The sequence below is a fragment of the Oreochromis aureus genome, linkage group 14, assembly GCF_013358895.1.
Source record: "Oreochromis aureus strain Israel breed Guangdong linkage group 14, ZZ_aureus, whole genome shotgun sequence".
In the NCBI taxonomy this organism is placed as follows: domain Eukaryota; kingdom Metazoa; phylum Chordata; class Actinopteri; order Cichliformes; family Cichlidae; genus Oreochromis; species Oreochromis aureus.
In genome coordinates this window covers 29,509,590-29,529,262 of record NC_052955.1, presented here as the reverse complement: position 1 = coordinate 29,529,262, position 19,673 = coordinate 29,509,590, and the positions used below count along the sequence as shown (strand labels likewise).

Below are 19,673 nucleotides of genomic sequence, written 5' to 3'. Positions count from 1 at the left end.
CGAATGGCTGCATGTTCTGCCTTTTGCATTTCCTCTGCTGGCCTTGATTTCACTCACTCTGAGAGAGAGATGGCTGACCACGATGTCCCTTTGGTTAGTGGAAATTATGCCCAGCTGTTTACTTACATGACATAAATTGAAAAAATGAAAGATATGCACTGGAATAAGTAAGAATTTTGGACAAGTATGTTAATCTTTCTTAAAAATTTGTTTTATTATGACTCGTGAAAAGAAATAAAGGGAAAAATACTCACCTGTGCTTTGATTTATTCACTATAAATAATACATAAATAAAACACAGCAACATTAAAATGAGAATACAAAAGCAATAATCTCCGGTCCTCCTACAAAGCTGACTTTGGACACATGCAGCATAAAATAAGGTACATTAGATAATAAAGTTGGACGATGCAAAGATTAATGTGGATGAAGTATGGAGTAAATCTGCTTCTGTGTATGAATCGTAAAGAAGTTGTTAGTTTAATAAAAACCTCAAGGGCAGTTTTTTGCACACTGCAACCCAACAATATATTTCCGGCTTCCACACAGTCTGTCACAGATGGTGCTGGAAAAAAACAGCAACACACAAAACAAAATAACCAATTAGCATCTTAATAACTGACCGAGTGTAGCAACTCAGTATAACCATCACAAACTGAATGCTTATTTTTGTGTTTACTACCTTTTTGCGCACTGAGCCATGATACAGCCTTTGCAGCCAGAAGCTCCCACTCGTCCTTTGCATCCATCTTGAAACCATGAAGCCAGATCAGAGCCAGAATGGAGGCCCACACTTCACTGCTGGCCTAGTGTATAGAATCAGCAGTCATGTAGTTAAATATTAAATTAAGTGAGACACCATGCAGATGTTCGTTAACATGAGTGTGTAATTTTGAAAATTCGCTTTTGAAACCATTTTAATGAATACGTTACAAACACCCACTATTACTGTGTCTTATTATTCTTTTTAATAACCCACCTTTTCAGGCTTTGACTTTTCCACCTCCTCGTTGGTCTCAGTGCAGCAGCAGAGCTGGATCAAGCAGCCAGCAGCCAGACGCCTTCTGGAGGGAGACTAACAGCAGCAAAGGGTCTCTGGGTGGCTTCTTAGCAGGCGGAAATTCTTCATCCAGCAGTGCTAAAAGGGGAAATTTGAAAAACAAAGTACAATCATAACTTTTTTTTATGCTGACCACTCTCCTGCAATGAGTTTAATTTATTTAATAAAATTGTCTTAATTGGGGGGAATTAAAAGAACAAAATATAAAATAATGAGCTGAGATATTAAGAAAATAGTTCTAATGACTTGGTTAGTATCCATGTGTTGCAATATATTTGTCATATTTAGGGTTGTTATTATTTCTGATCGGGGCAATTAAAAGAGTAATAGTTAACAAAAGAGCAGCTTTTACAACCAGATATATTTCACAGTTTTATGGATATTTGATGATGATTTCTTTTCTCGAAGCTGCCATGTAATGCCAAATGTTATTACTGTAAGTTGAAACTGTACTACTGAATTATTTAGATTGCATTCCTAGAAGATTCATCCAGAATCTAACTTAAAATCCTGCTCCTCACATACAAGGTGTTGAATAATCGAGCTCCACCTTATCTTAAAGACTTTATAGTATTGTAGCAGCTGCTCTCTGACTGAGCTGTACTTGTGTTTAACTCCTGTGGAACCAGCTCCCAGTTTGGATTTGAGTGACAGACACCCTCTGTACTTTTAAGACTATGTTTAAAACTTCCCTTCTTGATAAAGCATATAGTTAGGGCTGGATCAGGTGACCCTAATTCCTTCCTTAGTTATGCTGCAGTATCTCTAGACTGCCGGGAGATTCCCATGATGCATTGAGTATTTCTTCTTCAGTCACCTTCTTCACTCCCTATGTGTTTATACACCTCTCTGCATTGAACTATTCCTCCTCTCTGGCTCTCTTCCACAGTGTGTCTTTGTCCTGTCTTCCTACCCTTCCCAACCCCTCGCAGCAGATGGCCGCCCCTCCCTGAGCTTGGTTCTGGCTGGAGATTTCTTCCTGCTAAAAGGGAGTTTTTCCTTCCCACAGTCACCAAAGCGCTTGCTCATAGGGGGTCATATGATTGTTGGATTCTCTCTTTTTTGTATTACTGTATACAAAAGGTATTTTATGAATTTCACCAGGTTCTGTACTAGGACCAATACTTCTTATATTACACCTGTTTAGGCAGTATTATTAGAAAACACTGCATACATTTGCATTGCTTTGCAGATGACTCTCAACTGTATATACCCATGAAACCAGATGACACAAAACTAATTAAACTACAGGAATGTCTTAAAGATATTAAGGTCTAGATGACTTTTAATGTCCAACTAAAGATAAACGTCTCTATCTAAAGCAAAGAAGTCAAAACAGATACCTCTGTAACTGCATTTCTTTACGAAATTTGTAACGAATCCATAATCCACCTCACAATCTGCTTTTTCAAAGGAAATGCAACAGTGAGCAAACAAACTTATAATTCTACTCCCAATGAAAACACAAGTAAACATTTTTCTTTCATTGCACACAAAATTTAGTAGAAGCTTTACTGATGTGGGATCTCATTTTACTTGTCTGACTGAAATTTGTCAACATGAGCAAATCATCTGACGTTATATAACTCAGACTAACTCGGTCTGTGTCCATAATCAGAAATCCAACTGAATTTACTTGCAGCAACCCCAATTCTAACTACCAGAGATACATATACATATGGCTGTGTGTGTACTCTTACTGAGTTTGTAATCATAACAAACCTTGTACTCACCGTTGTAATCTTTCCTAGTACAGCATCCCATTAGATACACTTATAAGATAAGAATGAAACAAGAACAATATCGTTGGAGTACACAGGATTCAAGTTGTTCTTGTTACTTGACACTTGGAAAAAAACACTCACTGGGTGCTGGAATATCTCGGTGGAGAAGAGAGCCTTGAATCCTCTCGCCATTGTCTTTACTGACAGCAATGAAGGCAGTGAAAGAACTGCTCACTCCTGATTGCACACTCAACTCCACCACCTTCTCCTCCACACCTCCATCTTCTTCTACCTCATCGTCTTCGTCTCCGTTCTCTAGTGAGCAAATAAGAGTCCGAGCACCCAGCCTGTGAACAGATAAGAGACAAGAGAAAGAAAGAAGCACAGGTGGAGTTCATTCTACATTTCATATATTCAAAAAGGTGTAGAGGAGAAAATAACAATTCTTTCATAGGATGGAAATCAGACATAAACACCATCATCTTTCAAAAAGACATCAAATACTTCAGGAGTTTGATGCTATGAGCTCAGTGCAGATATCAGTATGGTGATATGATCACAATGACAATGTTTTAGATCATACATACAAGCAACACGAGGTAATATCTAATTGTTCCAGTGGATAAACCGCTCATTTACCCAGAGTTCTCTGCAGGTCTGTGACTGAAGTGCGGCTGGTTCTCAGAGGGATGACCTGCCAGGCTGTACTTCAGCGTCACACAGCCCTCTGCTGCCTCTGAGCTCTAACCCAGAGTTACAGTGTTAAACCAATTTCATCTTTTCAATGGAAAATAAATAATAAAAAAACTGTAATTGTTATGAGTCATTGTCTTACTTTTGGTTCCTGTCAGTCCCCGTGATGAACTGAGCGTGACCTCCTCCTTCCTTGGCCATCCCATTGATGAGAGCAGAGCTGGCCCCTTCCCCAATCCCAAAAGAGAAACACCTGCAATACAACAGTTTTCACAGAGGACATGTTGGACATTCTGGAAACTGTGTAGATATAGTTGTGTTTTTCTGGTTTGTGAGAATACAACAGCTGTTTTTAAAACACACAGGTTTGGTACACAGCACATGTCATCATATTTTTCTTGCTTTTCATGTGAGAGTTCTTCTTCACCAGATCAATCACTTCTTTGGTGTTCCCCACCTCTCGTCAGTAAAGACAAACAGCTAGAGAGGAGAGTTTACACACATCTACACAAGCTGAAACACAACTCTCTGACAGGTATACAAGTATGCTGTCAGTAAACAGTTTTAACCAGTAAAAAAAAACATAAGAGAAGCAAGACTGAGAGGAACAGTAGGAGCCACTCAACAGATCAACTTATGTATAATTAACAGATTATATAAGATATGTTACGAGTGATACAGGGTTTGGTTCATAGTCAACTTACATGTTGGAATAATGAATGATTAAAAAGATATAATAAAGAATGGCATCATTAAAGTGTGTGTGTGTGTGTCTGAGTTACCTGTTTAGTCTGAGTGGGAATGCAGGGCTGACCGTAAGAATTTTTGAGGGACTCCAGGATCTCTGTTCCTCCAAGATCAGCCTTCAGAGCCTCCATGGTCTTCTCACTATACTCTACACGCTTACTGCCATGAGAAACACACAAGTGAGATCAAACATAACATGTTGTCTAACAGCAGGGGAACATATCACATATTTACAGAAAAAAGTGACAGAAAACTGATATCACGGAGATCATATGAATACAACTGACGGGAAGATGTGTTCATAACTAGACCCAAAACTAAATGTTGGAATAGCAGCCCATTGGTAAGCTCTTCAACAGGAGCAGACGAGTGTCCTGAAGGGAAGAGAGAAAAGATGGTGAGACCTCTGTGTGAGAGGAACAATTTTACAAAAGATTTGAGGAAATATTTTGTAACTCTAACACCACTTTATGAATACCCTGGCACTGCTGATGTGAGTATTACTCTTATTTTCAGATCGATTCACTAAGAACACAAACTCTCCACATGTGTTTCAGAGAGCCTGAAACACATGAAAAGGACAGAAAAATGTCAAGCTTACATTTTCTAATATATTCCAACACAATTAACTTCCAGGTTGAAGAATGTAACATTTTCTTAGTTAAAACCATGTAATGATATAAAATCATGACGAGAGGGAGAGTCTGTGTTTGCACACAGCATCGAACTACTTCAAAAAAAGTTGATAATCTGACAAATGCAGTCCTGTCAAAACTAAACACACCAGTCCCACCATTTAAGAGCTAAGTAATTTTATGAGGTTTTTGTGCTGATGTGTTCAGGTTGTTTTTCTCCAAGTGTGATGCTATGCATTACGGTCAAATATCTCCAGTTTTGGGTTTGTTTGTCAAAAGGGCATCGTTCTAGAAGTCTGGACTCTGATCACTCTCCTCCAATAGGAAGGCCTGCTGACCGGAGCTCAGAGCATCATCATACTCCTCACGAGCCTGAAGCACAGGTGACACATGTCAGTGACATTCACTGTGTTTATTTTGAATCTCACTTATAATCAGGTTATATTTACTGTCCAGCTCACCTTCTGTTTCTCCTTCACCTCAGCTACAATCTGTGTCTGTCCAACCTGAGCACTGAAATGACAGACAGCAGCATCTCCAGGCAGAGGGAAGACAAAAACAGCCTCTAATGGTTTGTCCTCCTTGTTCTCGTAGTTCAGAGTGGAGACCACTGTAGCCACATGGTCCCTCACCTCCAGCTCCACCTCAATGCTCTTCAGAGGAACTGACAGAGAAATACTATTAGAAATAAATACATAAAAAATACATCAGGGTATTATTGTGTCATTATAAAAAAAAAAAAAGATTCACCTTAGTTATCTATTTCTTTATTTTTTAGTGATTATAGTGATATTTTCTTTAGAGAAGTATGCATAGAGTCATCTTAGTATAGCATCATTAACTGTAGATCACAATTGAAAATAGCAGTGTAGCACATCATTATATACCAGCTAGTCCGACTTCAGTAACCCTATAAAAGTCACTGCTGTTTAGTTTCAAGTCTTCATTTATGTTGGAAGTGATAACAGAGCTGTATGTTTACATTTTTTCAGAAAGCTCTCAGTCAACTTGAATAAATTCTTTTTTCATGGATGCCTGGATGTTAAACTTAATTGTTACACCTGGTAAAGCAGCAACGCTGATCATTTTATTACAGATGAAAAAATTCAGACAGTTTTTAACTCTCAGTGATGCCGCAGTGTTCGTTTGACTTTGGGACCTGAAGCGGACGGAGCTTTGGACCCAGATTACTCCACAAGACTCCTGACTACGGTAGCCGTAATGCTACAACAATCCATAAAGTGGTGCGGCTTTGTAGCTACCAGCGTTGTACTAAAGCATTTTTTGACAGATTTTTAAGTGCCGTGTCTCACATAAAGTTCGAGATCAATAAGCACAACCCAAATAAGGCACACCGGATTATAAGGCGCACTGTCCTATAGTCCAAACAATACAGTACATATATTTGGATTTCAAATACCTGTAAATATGTTAAAATTTGATTCTCTCCTGGAGCCACAGCTGGACTGGCCATCGGCTACCGATGGTGATTTTTCATTTGGGCAGATGCTTATATTATTATTATTATTATTATTGTAAATTTGTAACCGTATAAACAATGAAAGGTGGTGGATTGGCCAATTGGTCATGATCGACTCTGTGCTGGCCAATTACAGCCGAGGAGATCAAACTTTAAAGTTCCATATTGAGGTGAAAAGGAACGTGATTTGTCCCATACTTCAGGTTGAATGAAAAACGGCACAAAGCTGGAGTTATGCTGTGTCTTTATGCAGCACAGCTGCCTCTTCTTCTATCATTCTCTCCCCATCTCTCTCCTGTTGCTACTTCAATCATGATCAGCTGATCGGCTTTTCTGTCCCAAGTCCATCTCTGTTGTTTGTTCATTGCCCACTTTGCACCAGAAAGAGGAGACCAGCGGATAAACAACAGCAGCACATTTAAGCTTGATAAGCTGTTGTTAGAATAACTTAATATTACTTTCCAATATCAGCTGACGTTTGCTGGAGCCACAGCTGTAAAGCTGCTGGTCATGATATTGGTTTGCATATGGTGAGAGGGAAACATGAAGATGTAAAGTGCCTGCTGCCCTGCCTCTTTTGATGCCATACTATTTATTCAGCGTTCACAGCCCACACTGCCTGTGGCCTTTACATACATCGGTCGGGGCCCTGCAAAGTATGCAGTCGCTGTGAGATCACTCTGTGCGCTCTCAACAAGATATAAAGCATGCAGTACCACAACTAAACAGAACCACAGCTATAGAGTGAGATTCTTGACAAAAACTAAATGTAGTATTTAGCTGCTTTTGAAATAGGAATAAAGTCTAATATAGTCTAATATGAATATGAATATTTCTTAAACCCCTGGCATTTAACGAAATAACAGAAAAAGAGATGCTTTAACAAGTTAATATAAAATACAACAATGGATGCTTAGATGCTCTCACTGAGCTCCAATACACATGAACACTTTGAACATTTTCTAGGAAATAACAAAAATATATTTTAAATAGCAAATCTCAAAAGTATAAGTGAGGGATGCTTGTTAACTCAAGTTTTACTACCTGGATCCTGGGTTGGCCGCTAAAAGTTTCAGGTGAGTTCTTGTCCACAGCAGCAGCAGCCTGACCATCCGCTGGTTTTTCGGACACAGCTCCACCGCTTTCCCCTTTATATTTCCATTGGCTTCCTCAGTGACTCCATATAAAAAAATCAGTCTTGCTGTGAAGAGCTACTCTCCATTTCATAAAGAGGCTTTTTCGCAGCTGGGGACTTGGAAACTCACAATGCATTGAACGTCGCCGGATTCAAGGTGCTAGCTCACTCATAACAGGCCATGTCGCAGCAGATGGCCGCCCCTCCCTGAGCCTGGTTCTGCCGGAGGTTTCTTCCTGTTAAAAGGGAGTTTTTCCTTCCCATTGTCGCAAAAGTGCTTGCTCATAGGGGGTCATATGATTGTTGGGTTTTTCTCTGTATCTAATGTACAATATAAAGCGCCTTGAGGAGACTTTTGATGTGATTTGGCGCTATATAAATAAAATTGAATTGAATTGAATATAAAGATATTACCTGATGAAACTTCAGTCAAACTTGCTCTGGCCTGCTACATTCTCATTCTCTTACGATTCGACATTTACATATCTCAGTTTTTGTTTCTTCTAACACAAGATCGGTTTAAAAATGGAGAACAGGTTTCTTTTTTAAAACCAGTTTAAGATTTATTTTGTTTGAGATGCTTCTACTCGGCAGCCATCTTGGAATCTCCCCTGCTCTGGCTGTTTTGTTACCATGGATGCAGCTTTACAAGGCAAAACATTGCACGTGACATTCCGTGTAACGTCACAAACACCCTACCACTGTTAGACGCGTTCGTTTTTGACACGACACTTTGGGAGATTACACCTTTCGGTGCATTAACTGCATTTTTGTCCTCTTAAAAAGGCAAAAATTATAATTTTACAGGATAGCTCAACGAAAATCATCACTTTATAGAAATGAATGTAAGTACAAGCTTCTTTTTACTTCTCTAAACATACTTTTCACATCTCAAAATCCTGAAGAGAAAACGTAGACGCTAAAAAGTAAAAACAGATAAAGACTGTTGTAATAATAACTGACATATGAAGACAGCCCATCACTTTTTATGTTTTCATGCTTTCTGTTGTTATGGCATAAAGTTAAAATACTTTGGTCATTTAAAAAAATAAACCTTCTAGGATTAGATGTGTGATGGTGTAATGTGGTTTAGTTTATCACAGTAAAATTGTGAATCTATTTTTGTAAAATAATTTTTAAACATTTCAAGTCAACTCAGCTTTTTTTTCCTTTAATCTGATTGTCTAGAGATATACAGAGGATATAGGAAAGATGGAAAGAAGGACAGACACTCTTTCCCGAATTGACGAGATTCTTCAACCTGTAGAGGACTTAGAAAAGCGGATCCGTGGCCGGATTTTCAATGGTCACTTGGAATCCGGTTGCAGTGGACCAAGGGTGGCTGTTGAAAACGTGACAGCCTTTAGAGAAACACCCAGGGACAGCCTGCATCCACTTGCTGAATTTTTTGGGGAGGTGCAGCCGCAGCGGGAATTGAGCTTGGCATCTTCATTGAGCTCTGATGGAAGTTCAATGACAACTCGAGACAGTCGCACTCCCGAGGAGCTCAGAGCCGTCCCATTGGTTAAGACCCCCTCTCCTCCTCCACCATTTGCTCCGTGTCCTCCATCATCCTCTCCACCTCACAGAAGTCAGATTCCAGTGAGGTTAAAAAACTACAGAGAAACAGGTCAGTTCTTATATCGACGCACTAAAGAGTCAGAATGTCAGACATTTAAACCCTTCAGGCTTTTAATCAGCTGTTGTGTGAGAGATAAACCCTCCAACCAGATTTTACACATTGCTAAATGTATTTTGCCATATGTATAGAGGTGAAAAATTTGACATTTCAGCACACTGCCTTCACTTTTTATCCAGCCTGTGATTTGGTTTTATTTGAATACAAATTTTGGTAAATAATTAATTAAGATTGATTATGATGAATTGAAAACTTGTACTTTAATTTAATAAACACACTTATAGACATACATGGTTTGCTCTCCCCTTTAAAGTGGACTTTTGTCTTGTTCATTCTCAGCTGCAAACAAACAGAAATGTGAGTAATAAATATTTCATGATCTAATCTGTGCAGACAAAGAAGTCGCCGGTGGTGTCAGGCTGGTGACAGCCCAACGTGTGGTTAGGGCACTGGAGCAAATGCATCAAAAAATTGTGGATGCGTTCCTGCCCCAAACCTCTGCAGCTCGGCGGCGGCTTCTTCCTTCCCGAGCTCCAGCTCCTCCTGGATCTCCAGTTCCGGCCCCCCCTCGAGTTCCAGCTCCCCGAGCTGGAGTTGGAGCTGGGGCTCGAGCAAGGGTTGTAGCTCTGACCCCTGCTCGAGCTCCAGCTCCTCCTGGAGCTCCAGTTCCGGCCCCCCCTCGAGTTCCAGCTCCCCGAGCTGGAGTTGGAGCTGGGGCTCGAGCAAGGGTTGTAGCTCTGACCCTGCTCGAGCTCCAGCTCCTCCTGGAGCCCAGTTCCGGCCCCCTCGAGTTCCAGCTCCCGAGCTGGAGTTGGAGCTGGGGCTCGAGCAAGGGTTGTAGCTCTGACCCCTGCTCGAGCTCCAGCTCCTCCTGGAGCTCCAGTTCCGGCCCCCCCTCAAGTTCCAGCGCCTCAAACTGGAGGAGGAGCTGGAGTTGGAGCAGGGTCTGTAGCTCCAGCTCCTCCAGCTCCAGCTTCTCCACAAGCTCCAGCTCCAGAACGTAGGACACCTCGAAGGGTTGTTAGACAGCCTCCAGAGGTGGACTTTAAAGGGCTCATCGTGGGGTACCTCCTCTCAATTGACGAAAAGTTAGGGGAGGAGCTTCAGCCAGTCTCTGATCCTTCAGAGACTCTCCAGCTGAGCCTCAGCCTGCTGAGTCAGGACGACTGGTAAAATGATTTTCTACTGTTAGCATTAATTATTTTCAATTTAATGTGAGGATATGAGTTTTAAAACTATTTCATGTTCCTACAGGAAGAAAAAGATGGAGGGGCTACGATACATCCGCACCCTGGCGCGGCATCACCGAGGGGAGTTGGAGTTAAGCCTCCATACAGTTTGCTTGGGGGTGACACAAGAGGTATACCAGCTGTTTTTCTCTACATCTGTGTTTATGCCACCCTCTTATGTCCATGTTTGCAAGCGTGCCCTGTCTCATGCATCTTTGTAACAGTTTGATTTCTAACTGCTGAAATTTCCTCTGATTCTTTAGATTAAAAACAATCGCTCTTGTGTTTCCTTTGCGGCACTGGACACGGTGGTATACTTGTGTGTACACCTCAAAGAGAGGATGGACAGAGAGGCTGAATGGACCTGTGAGAGTTTACTCCAGGTGTTTGCAAGGGCAAATGCCAATGTGTCCATTCAGCAGCATGCGAAGGAAGCTCTGACAGCTCTGGTTCACGGTTGCAGCCCGAGTCGCTTCCTAAACAGCCTGGTGACTATGGGTTTGAAGTAAGTTCACACCTGTGAAGAGTATCTGTGACCCCAGGATCACAATCAGATCAGGTGAAAATCAAACACACTGAGTGGATTTGTCTGTGTTTCCTTCCTCAGACATAAGAGCGTTCTCGTGAGAGCTGGTGCCGCACTGGGGCTCCTCATAATCACTAAATTCATGGAAGCGGAGAAAGTTCTGTCTGCAGGTCAGACTTTCACCAAATGCTTCCTGTTGGCTGTCAGTGAACTGTGTCAGGATGCTTCCTCTGAAGTCAGGTCAGTGTGAACTTTTAACAATTATAGGCTGATATTTCTATTTTGACTTTCTTTTGATAAATTCTCTGCATTTACTTAGAAACTAAAGTGTTGATTAAAGCTGCATCTCTCTGCAGAGCCCATGGAAAGGCCATCCTAAAAGACCTGGTCAAACAGAGGAACTTCAGAAAGATGTGGAAAGAAAGCGTCTCGGATAAATCCCGCTGTGAAGTGGAAAGAAGACTCAGAGACGTATTTCAGAAATAGCAGACACAGGTAAGCCAGACTGCATACATGAGCAGCCTTCAAATTAAGTAACCACTTTGAAGGCTGCTCATTTCTGTGTGGCATTTTCAGAAATTTCCCACATCACGTCTGCTTCAGGTAAGTATATATGTCATTTAAATATTTAATATAACATGCACAATAAGTAAATATTTAATATGCACAAAAAACACTCACTTATCCACCAACCGGTCGAGGCAGATGGCCGCCCTCCCTGAGCCTGGTTCTGCCAGAGGTTTCTTCCTGTTAAAAGGGAGTTTTTCCTCTCCACGGTCGCTCATAGGGATCAATTGGATACAATAACTTTGTTGCTTTTTGGTCCGTCACATTGACCAAAAACCAACATGTTCTTAATAGAGTGGTAAGTGAGTGTTTTACATTTTCCATCTGTGAACGGTAGCTTCTACCGCTCATTTATTGATTTGGCACCAATTTGGCACAAAATAAAGAAAACTTTAAAAGACAACAAATGTTCTTGTCTTTCTTCAAGTTATTTTCAATAAACAAATTCAATAAATCAAATTGCATTCAGAGTTATTCTTGTATTTCCTCACGTAATATAAGGATATTAGTAGCTATCTAGTCAGTAGCCTAAAGTGCAATATGTTAGCTGCTAATAATATCTTTGTATTGTTTTTGTTTGGACCGATGCTCACAGGCTTGCTCCTGTTTGTAGTTGTGGAAAAATAATTTAAACATTGAAACCAAACCGATTTTCTGAGATTTACTGAAAGAAAGTTCAAACCTCTGCAAAGGGATCAATAAAGCCGTCGTGTGGATACAATCTTGTCTATTCAGTGGTTGGGAGTGAAATTCTCACCTTCATGTAGGCACCAGCTTGATAATTAAGTGTGTCATCAAGACCAGGTATTTAAGGAGCGGCTGTGGCAGCAGCCAAAGTAACGGCTGTTTCCCTTTCAAGCTTCCTAGTTTTTCCTGGAGTTCAGCCTTCAAGTTGATTCTTCCCTCCCTTAATTCAGTTTACTTATTAGTAAGCTACATGTATGCTCACTAACAAAGATAAATGAGCTAAATCTAATGGTGCTTTTTAAATTTGAAGAAAAGGCAGTTCACTTTCTTTTCTCATCAGTCCTCTCGATTGTGTCTTGTAGCAGGTTTTTTGCTTTAACACATCAAAGATCTGATCGGTTGAGTTGGCCATAAGGCTTGTCAAAGTTTCATGTTGGTGGCTTTTTGGGAAAAACAGTCCTGACAAAGTCAATCAGCCCCTCATCCCAAACATTAATGGATGATGCATGCATGAATACTCACCAAACATCATCCATAAAAAAGGATCTTTGGCTTTTAAAGGATTCCTTCAAAAGCAAATATTGCATTTCCTCACTTTGACCATGACTATATTTGGGACTGTGTAACATCATGCCTGGAGCGATGAAGGTAAACTGGTTTTATGCTGCTATTCTTCCTGCACAGTATATTTATTTCCTAATGTTCTGCACAGTTTTTATGACAAATAGCGACATTTTGTTCTGATGTGCACTAACTGGTGTATGTTCTGAATCACCATAAAGTTGCTAGTAGCAAGAACACAACACAGCTGGGGGGTATGCCACTCTTTGTTTATTCAGATCTCTTTTCACACAACACTCTTGTTGCTTCTGAGCTTCTCGTTTTACTAAAGGTTATGATGGAGCAGCAAGACTGAACCAGTGGCTGGCTAACATGAGAAGGAAGGAGTGGAGACCTGCACAAACATCATGTCTTTGAAGTGCTCACTTTAAAACAGAATGCTTTCTAAGAGTGAAAGTTTAGGAAAATCTAACTGTAATATTTAACATGCCCACTCTCCTTTCCCCCCCATTTGTACTAATTTATGGAGCACAGCAGTTGCAGCCATTTTAAGTTTTTTTGTTTTGTTTTCTCAGGCGAGGTCATCTGTCAGAGGGGCAAGAGGCAATATTTTGGTAAGTACTGACACAGAGGTAAGTGACTCTCCAGGTTTATTAAACAAGGTATCAGAGTTTGGCAGTGCTGCTAAAAATTCTAAATGATTGAATTAAAAAAATAGAATTTCTTTCATTTCAATATTAGAAAACTAAACTGTTTATATTCAGTGTTATTTATGTCATTTAAATTTAAATGCTCATTTTTGTTTTGTGTGTGTTGTTGAAGAGTATTAAGACTAAGACACAGATTATTATTGTCTGTCCCAAGGAAGGTCTATACGTGGGCTTTACCCAAAAGCAGACTCAATAAAAACAGATCTTTTCACGGGAATACAAAGTTTAATTTGTTACAGGAATCTTAATCACATGAACGTGGGTGAGAAACACTGGCAAGGACTCCAGTGTAACAGAGGGAAAGCTTGGTTAATAATGGGCAGGACACACTGGGAGCAAAGGTGAAGCACAACAACTGATTTCCTCACTTGCCTATGAACTCCTGGAGTAAACCAATGTGCCAGGTTGGGGAAGTTTCACTCTAGGTTTTTCTAATTTATATGTAATTGACTGAAGCATATACATATTGAATTATTCATAGGACTTTGTACAAAATATAAACGTCTTCCATGTGTTATATTGTGGTTTGATGTTTGCATATGTGGATGTTTTGTTTCTCATTTGGTTTGCTCCCCCAGACTTGGGCTATTCCAGATGCTCACCTGAATGGTAGAGTATAAAAAGAAGCCAGTTGCTGTTACAGGGGTTGGGTTCTTTGGTGTGTTTGGTGGGTACACTCATGCTTTCATTAATAAAGATTACCAGATGATCAATATTTTTGCAGCCTCGTGCCATTTTGTTTGAACCTATACGTGACTGCTGGCCAAACTGATATAAATAGTAAGTGAAGTAAATAAACTGACTGTGGCTTCTCAGGAAGTCCTGCATTTGGATCCTGTTATTCACTCAAACCTGACAATAACACATCACCCTGTTTTACCCACATCTGTAAATTTTCAGGCAGGGAAGGAGACATCCTGTTACATTTACTGAGATCAGCAGCAGACTTTCTGAATTCAAACCTCAATAAAAATGTGAAAATGACTCAGCTTTTTCTTTTTTTGTTTTTACAGCGTTATGGACTATAAGTTAAAGCAATTAATGATGCAGTGAATGATGGTCAAAGGGTTGATCTTTACACAGAGCATGCCTGTCCCTTTTTATTAGCCCATTACAATTACTCCCCCATCACTTTAAAAAGGCAACAAAACACGCATGCAAGATTTCTTCAGAGATGTAATTCAGTTTTAATTATATAGTGCCAAATCAACACAACAGTCACCTCAAGGTGCTTTATATTGTAAGGTAAATTCACTAAGTAAGACAGAAAAAACCCAACAATGAAATGATCCTCTTTGAGCAAGTACCTGGCAATAGTGGGAATTCAAAACTCCCTTTTAACAGGAAGAAACCTCTGGGAGATCAAGGCTCAGGAAGGGGCAGCCATTTGCCACAACTGGTTAAGGGAGAGGGGAGGGGAGCAGGACAAAAGAAACACATTGTGGAAGAGAAACAAGTTAGTGTCACAATCTAAATGTTGAAGTTGGTCGACATTTTCAGATCAGACTTATGGTCTTTAAGACAAGTTTAAAATTTGTTTTGAATGCAGTTATCGGTGTAGTTATTGATGTCATTTCTTTTTATGACAATACGTTCTTAAATTATGTTTTATTTCTCACAAAAATGAAAAGACAGATTATGGAAGAAAGTCTAGCCAAAGAACAGAGTTGGCTCTTAGACTTTGAGTATAGGAGGCCCTCAGCAGAAGTTTTTAAGAGAATAAGAAACACAAAACATTCCTTAGATAAGGAGGTGTGCTCTGACAGTGCAGCGCAGCACCCAGAAAGCTATTTGGCATTGGCAGAGAAGACTTGGCAAGTTATTCATGAACACAACCCTGGTACTCAACTTTGCTGCTCATCCCACAAATATATTGTTCTTACAAATGTGGCACCATTTCTGGGGAAAAAAATGACTTTCCAACAATATACAATTTATTGCCAAGAAACATTGTTACAACAAAGAAATAACAGACCAAACATATATTTCATAACTTTTTATGCTAAGTATTATTTGGAAAGTCATTACAAAACAGTCAGTTTTTGAAAATTCAGATGTAAATCTAACTACAGTCATGAGTAAGCAAACATGAATGAAGTCCATTGTGGACTTTTTTTCCACAATGGTAAAACCAAAATTAGCTACATAATTCATAACAAATAAACATGTAAAAGGGGTTGATGATATAAAACAGCTCTGTATCAAAGGCAGTGTGGAGTAAGTAGACCTGCTTCTGTTCACTCTGAAGATGAAGCTACTTTAAGAAATCCCTCAGAGTCCCAGAGCTTCTTTCTTCACGCTGCAACCCAGCAGGACATTTCCAGCATCCACACACTCTGACACACATGGTGCTAAAAACACAACACGAATATTAAAATAATGATTGTGGGAGGAAAGCTGTTGAATGAAACAGTTTTTTAAAGCTGTTATTTTATCTGTTACGATCATTGCTAGTACCATTCTGAGCACGGAGCCACGAGGCAGCCTTCATAGCCAGAAGCTCCCACTCGTCCTTTGCATCCATCTTGAAATCATGAAGCCAGATCAGAGCCAGAATGGTGGCCCACACTTCACTGCTGGCCTAATTCACCAAATCAATAAAATAAAACAGACAGAACACACATTTTAATTTCTACAGCCAGTAATATTAGATATGTTTGTGTACTTCTTTGTCACATGGGGTCACCAAGGTGGGCAGCTCTGCATATTTGATTTGGCAGATTATTACACTGGATGCTCTTCCTGATGTAATCCCAAACTGTGATATCATAAATGCTCTAAAATAATGTGCTGACATATTTTTACAAGAACTGATGAGGAAAATAATTTCTGCTGTGTGGTTTCTGGATAATATCAGACGCTGGTGCAGCTCAGTGGGAGGTTAGGAGTGTGATTACCACCAGTGTTTTAGCTTCTGATATGCAGATGTTTATTCTCAGGCTGTGAGGCAGGCCTACATTTAGTTTGACTTCATTTTATTTGTTTTATGGTTTTTTTTTAATTATATCATGTGTTTTTGTTCAAATCATAGAATCAAATCTGTTTTATCTCACATTATCATTTTGTGTTAATATTTAAATTGACAGCAGTGCACCTTTTCAGGCTTTGACTTTTCCACCTCCTCGTTGGTCTTTCCCAGTGCAGCAGCCAGAGCTGGATCAAGCAGCCAGCAGCCAGACGCCTCCTGCAGGGAGACTAACTGCAGCAAAGGGTCTCTGGGTGGCTGCTCAGGCACAGCAGCTGGAAAATCAAAGATGAAACAAAAACAAAACCTGATTATGGTGCTAGATGACAAAACAGAACTCTATATGATAACCCAGAGCATAAAACACCGCACTGTAAACTATGCAACAGATAAATATTATTTTATTCATTTGAAAATTACATCTTAAAACTAATAATTACACAAGAGCTCCACATCAAACATCAAATGTTTACGACAGTCTGAACTTATTAAAGAAAACTAAAACTGGCAACACCACACCATCAGTTAAAGTGGTTTTAATGAATACCATCTGAAGGCAGTCAAACTGATGAAATGAAAGCTTGATATGATGTAAAGTATGCGTTTCACATGTTTTACAGAAAAAATATATGGCCAATGTATTAAATTAATTTCATCTGATTTATTAGAATATAAAACTAAAACTTTATTTAGTGAGAGAAAACTGGATCTCATTATCAAAGCAACTGAACTAAATATTGTTATATAGTCACTTCCACTAAGCCTTAAATTTCCTTCATATCCACCAAGACAATGCGTGCTTATTTTATTTTCTTATTTTATTCTAACCCAGCAAATTATAACTGATGGTGTTACACACAATAAGAAAAAAAGAATTTCCATCAGTTGACCTTTGAAAAAACACACCTGCTAATTAAAACTAAATACCTGCTCTCATTTTGTTTTTTACTTACATTTTATTGACTGGTTTTCTTCTTCCATCATCATCATCATCAATCCATCTGAATTGGTAAACACATACACACACACAAAAAATGTTTTTGAGGTAATTACAGAGAATTCCTTAGCAATAGTATCTGAATGTATGGATTTCTCAAAAACAGTCATATTCCAAGAAAAAAATCATAACCTTTTCACTTCCTGATTTCTTACAATGTTAAAACAGTGCACTGTTGTGCCCCTCTGTCCTTAGCATACACACTCCATGATAATATTCTTTTGGCTGTCAGAGACACAAACAGTCCCCTGACATACATGTTGCTATGGACCACCAAACCAGCTCCTACATGTAATAGCTCACATCATTTCCTCTCTGTTTAACTGCCTGTGTGTTTACAGAAACAGCCAAAGCAGTTTATCGGCAGCTGAGAGGAAGAGGTTGGATAAACTCATCAGGAAGGCCAGCTCTGTTCTGGGATGCACCCTGGACCCAGTGCAGGTGGTGGGAGACAGAAGGACTCTGGCCAAAATAACATCTCTGATGGACAGAGTCTCCCACCCCATGCATGTAAATGTTGCTGAACTGCAGAGCTCCTTCAGTGACAGACTGCTGCATCCTAGATGCATGAAGGAACGTTTCCGCAGGTCCTTCCTCCCTGCAGCTGTCAGACTGTACAATCAGAACTGCTCCCAACAATCATAGATGTTTACATCTGCGCTGTAACTACAATAAGTTAATCAACCGATTCGCACTACAACCTGGTTTGCCTCTTATCTGTAGTTATTTATATTTAATTTAATAACTGTACAGTACTCTGTTTATAGTAACCATTGTCCTTAATGTAAATATGTAAGAAAAATTGTGTATGTTTCTGTTTTGTGTCCTGTGTACTGTTTGTTTGTATATGTGTCTTTCTGGCTGCTGTTACAACCAAATTTCCGATTGTGGGACAATTAAAGGATTATTCTATTCTACTCTATTCTATTCTAAATTAAAAGTACAAAATATCACATTGATGAAAGCTGGTTTTGCTGTATTTACTCTTTTTATTGCTTGTTTGCAGCTCTAACTGATGCATATGTAATGAAAATGACAATGACTGTGTAATGACATGTGCATGTTCAGTCCACACACTGAACCACACCTAAAACTATTTTCCAAATGCGTACATCCTAACCTGAATACATACTGACTTGAAGTTCAGCCCACTAATCAGATAATTTTGACCTTTAAAAACCTTTCTGAGCGTACAAATCTGTAAAACTACATGTAACATCTCTCTCGCTTGTTCGCAAAACCTTAAATATGTGTGGACGAATCAGCTGATACACACAGATGAAACTGCGTGCCCATGTGGGGTTTTGAGACAAATTTAACTCCATCAGCTTCACACAGATCCACAGATGTAAGCTGCGTTCAACTCCCTGTGTAAAACTGGAACATCTGGGCTTCCCGCATACCTGCTGGGTTGGGTCGGGTGGGTTAGTGTGTTTGTTTCAAATAAGGTAAGCATTTCTTTTTCTAAATACACAGAACAACTTATAACCCCTTTACTAGAAAACATCGATTTACCAAATACATAATTATAATTAATTTAAAGGGTTTCACCCAGAGTGCAATGCAATACGTGTTCGTAATTATTCATTACATCAACATTAATGTTAGCCTGCTGTTATTAGAGTGTTAACAACATTAGAGTGTTATTCCATACTATTTATTTTTATTATTCTAGTTTTTTTTTTTAAAGAAAACTAAATGTGCACTTTATTTGAAAAAACAAACAAAAACAAATCCGCAGGTATACAAGGCCAGATGTTCTTTTGGATCATATCGTACGCATTTGCAACCCTTTTGAAACATATTTCTCTCCATAGATATGTTACTTATACACATACATGTATGGAGGACAACAATATGTGATGACTACTTAATGAATACAAATGCCTATATATTTGTTTAACTTTCACAAAGGGTTTTGCTTACTCCTGTTATGTACAACTCCTCCAAAGCTATGTCCTACATCACGATGTTAAAATCATAAAAGAATGGATGGCATGAGATGAAGACAGTACATTTGAACTATTCAAATTCATCGTGTTATATAAAACAAAATATCATTCTCGAGTAGAGATGGCACGATACCACTTTTTTATGTCCGATACCGATATCATAAATTTGGATATCTGCCGATACCGATATGAATCCGATATAGTGTGTTTTTTTTCAATAAAACTGTTTTTTTAATATCTTGCTGCATTTTGTATAAGTTCATACTCAAGTTTAAATAAACAACAACACTAAAGCTATTCTGTTATACCTGTATGTAAAAAATACACTGCACCCAAAATATTTCATAGTTCAGCAACACTGATCAA

At 39.3% G+C, this 19,673-nt stretch overlaps 1 protein-coding gene, 1 long non-coding RNA gene and 1 pseudogene across 2 annotated transcripts; 1 reads left to right on the top strand and 2 right to left on the bottom strand.

The window, feature by feature from the left end:
* Positions 1–277: 277 nt before the first annotated feature.
* On the bottom strand, positions 278–7,699 carry LOC120432839. Its single transcript, XR_005608124.1, has 11 exons — positions 7,384–7,699; positions 5,321–5,523; positions 5,101–5,231; positions 4,512–4,598; positions 4,260–4,383; positions 3,620–3,730; positions 3,424–3,527; positions 2,926–3,131; positions 980–1,138; positions 683–806; positions 278–565 (listed from the first exon to the last, which is right to left on the bottom strand). It is a non-coding gene; the product is annotated as an uncharacterized LOC120432839 (long non-coding RNA).
* A 383-nt stretch (positions 7,700–8,082) lies between these two features.
* Positions 8,083–11,833, top strand: LOC116313894. Its single transcript, XM_039622389.1, has 9 exons — positions 8,083–8,319; positions 8,663–9,104; positions 9,507–9,858; positions 9,911–10,282; positions 10,368–10,473; positions 10,606–10,847; positions 10,950–11,108; positions 11,225–11,363; positions 11,445–11,833. Exons 1-8 carry the CDS (start codon positions 8,314–8,316, stop codon positions 11,352–11,354), a joined length of 1,809 nt encoding a protein of 602 aa, XP_039478323.1. The 5' UTR covers positions 8,083–8,313; the 3' UTR covers positions 11,355–11,363; positions 11,445–11,833.
* A 2,721-nt stretch (positions 11,834–14,554) lies between these two features.
* The window catches only part of LOC116313897, a 40,318-nt pseudogene continuing 35,199 nt past the window's right edge, over positions 14,555–19,673 (bottom strand).

What these genes read in the sequence shown, in the direction of transcription:
- LOC116313894 (XM_039622389.1), top strand. An exon ending in GCTTGGGGGTGACACAAGAG is followed by an intron (nt 10,474 to 10,605) that starts GTATACCAGCTG and finishes CTGATTCTTTAG; the next exon opens with ATTAAAAACAATCGCTCTTG. An exon ending in GATGCTTCCTCTGAAGTCAG is followed by an intron (nt 11,109 to 11,224) that starts GTCAGTGTGAAC and finishes ATCTCTCTGCAG; the next exon opens with AGCCCATGGAAAGGCCATCC.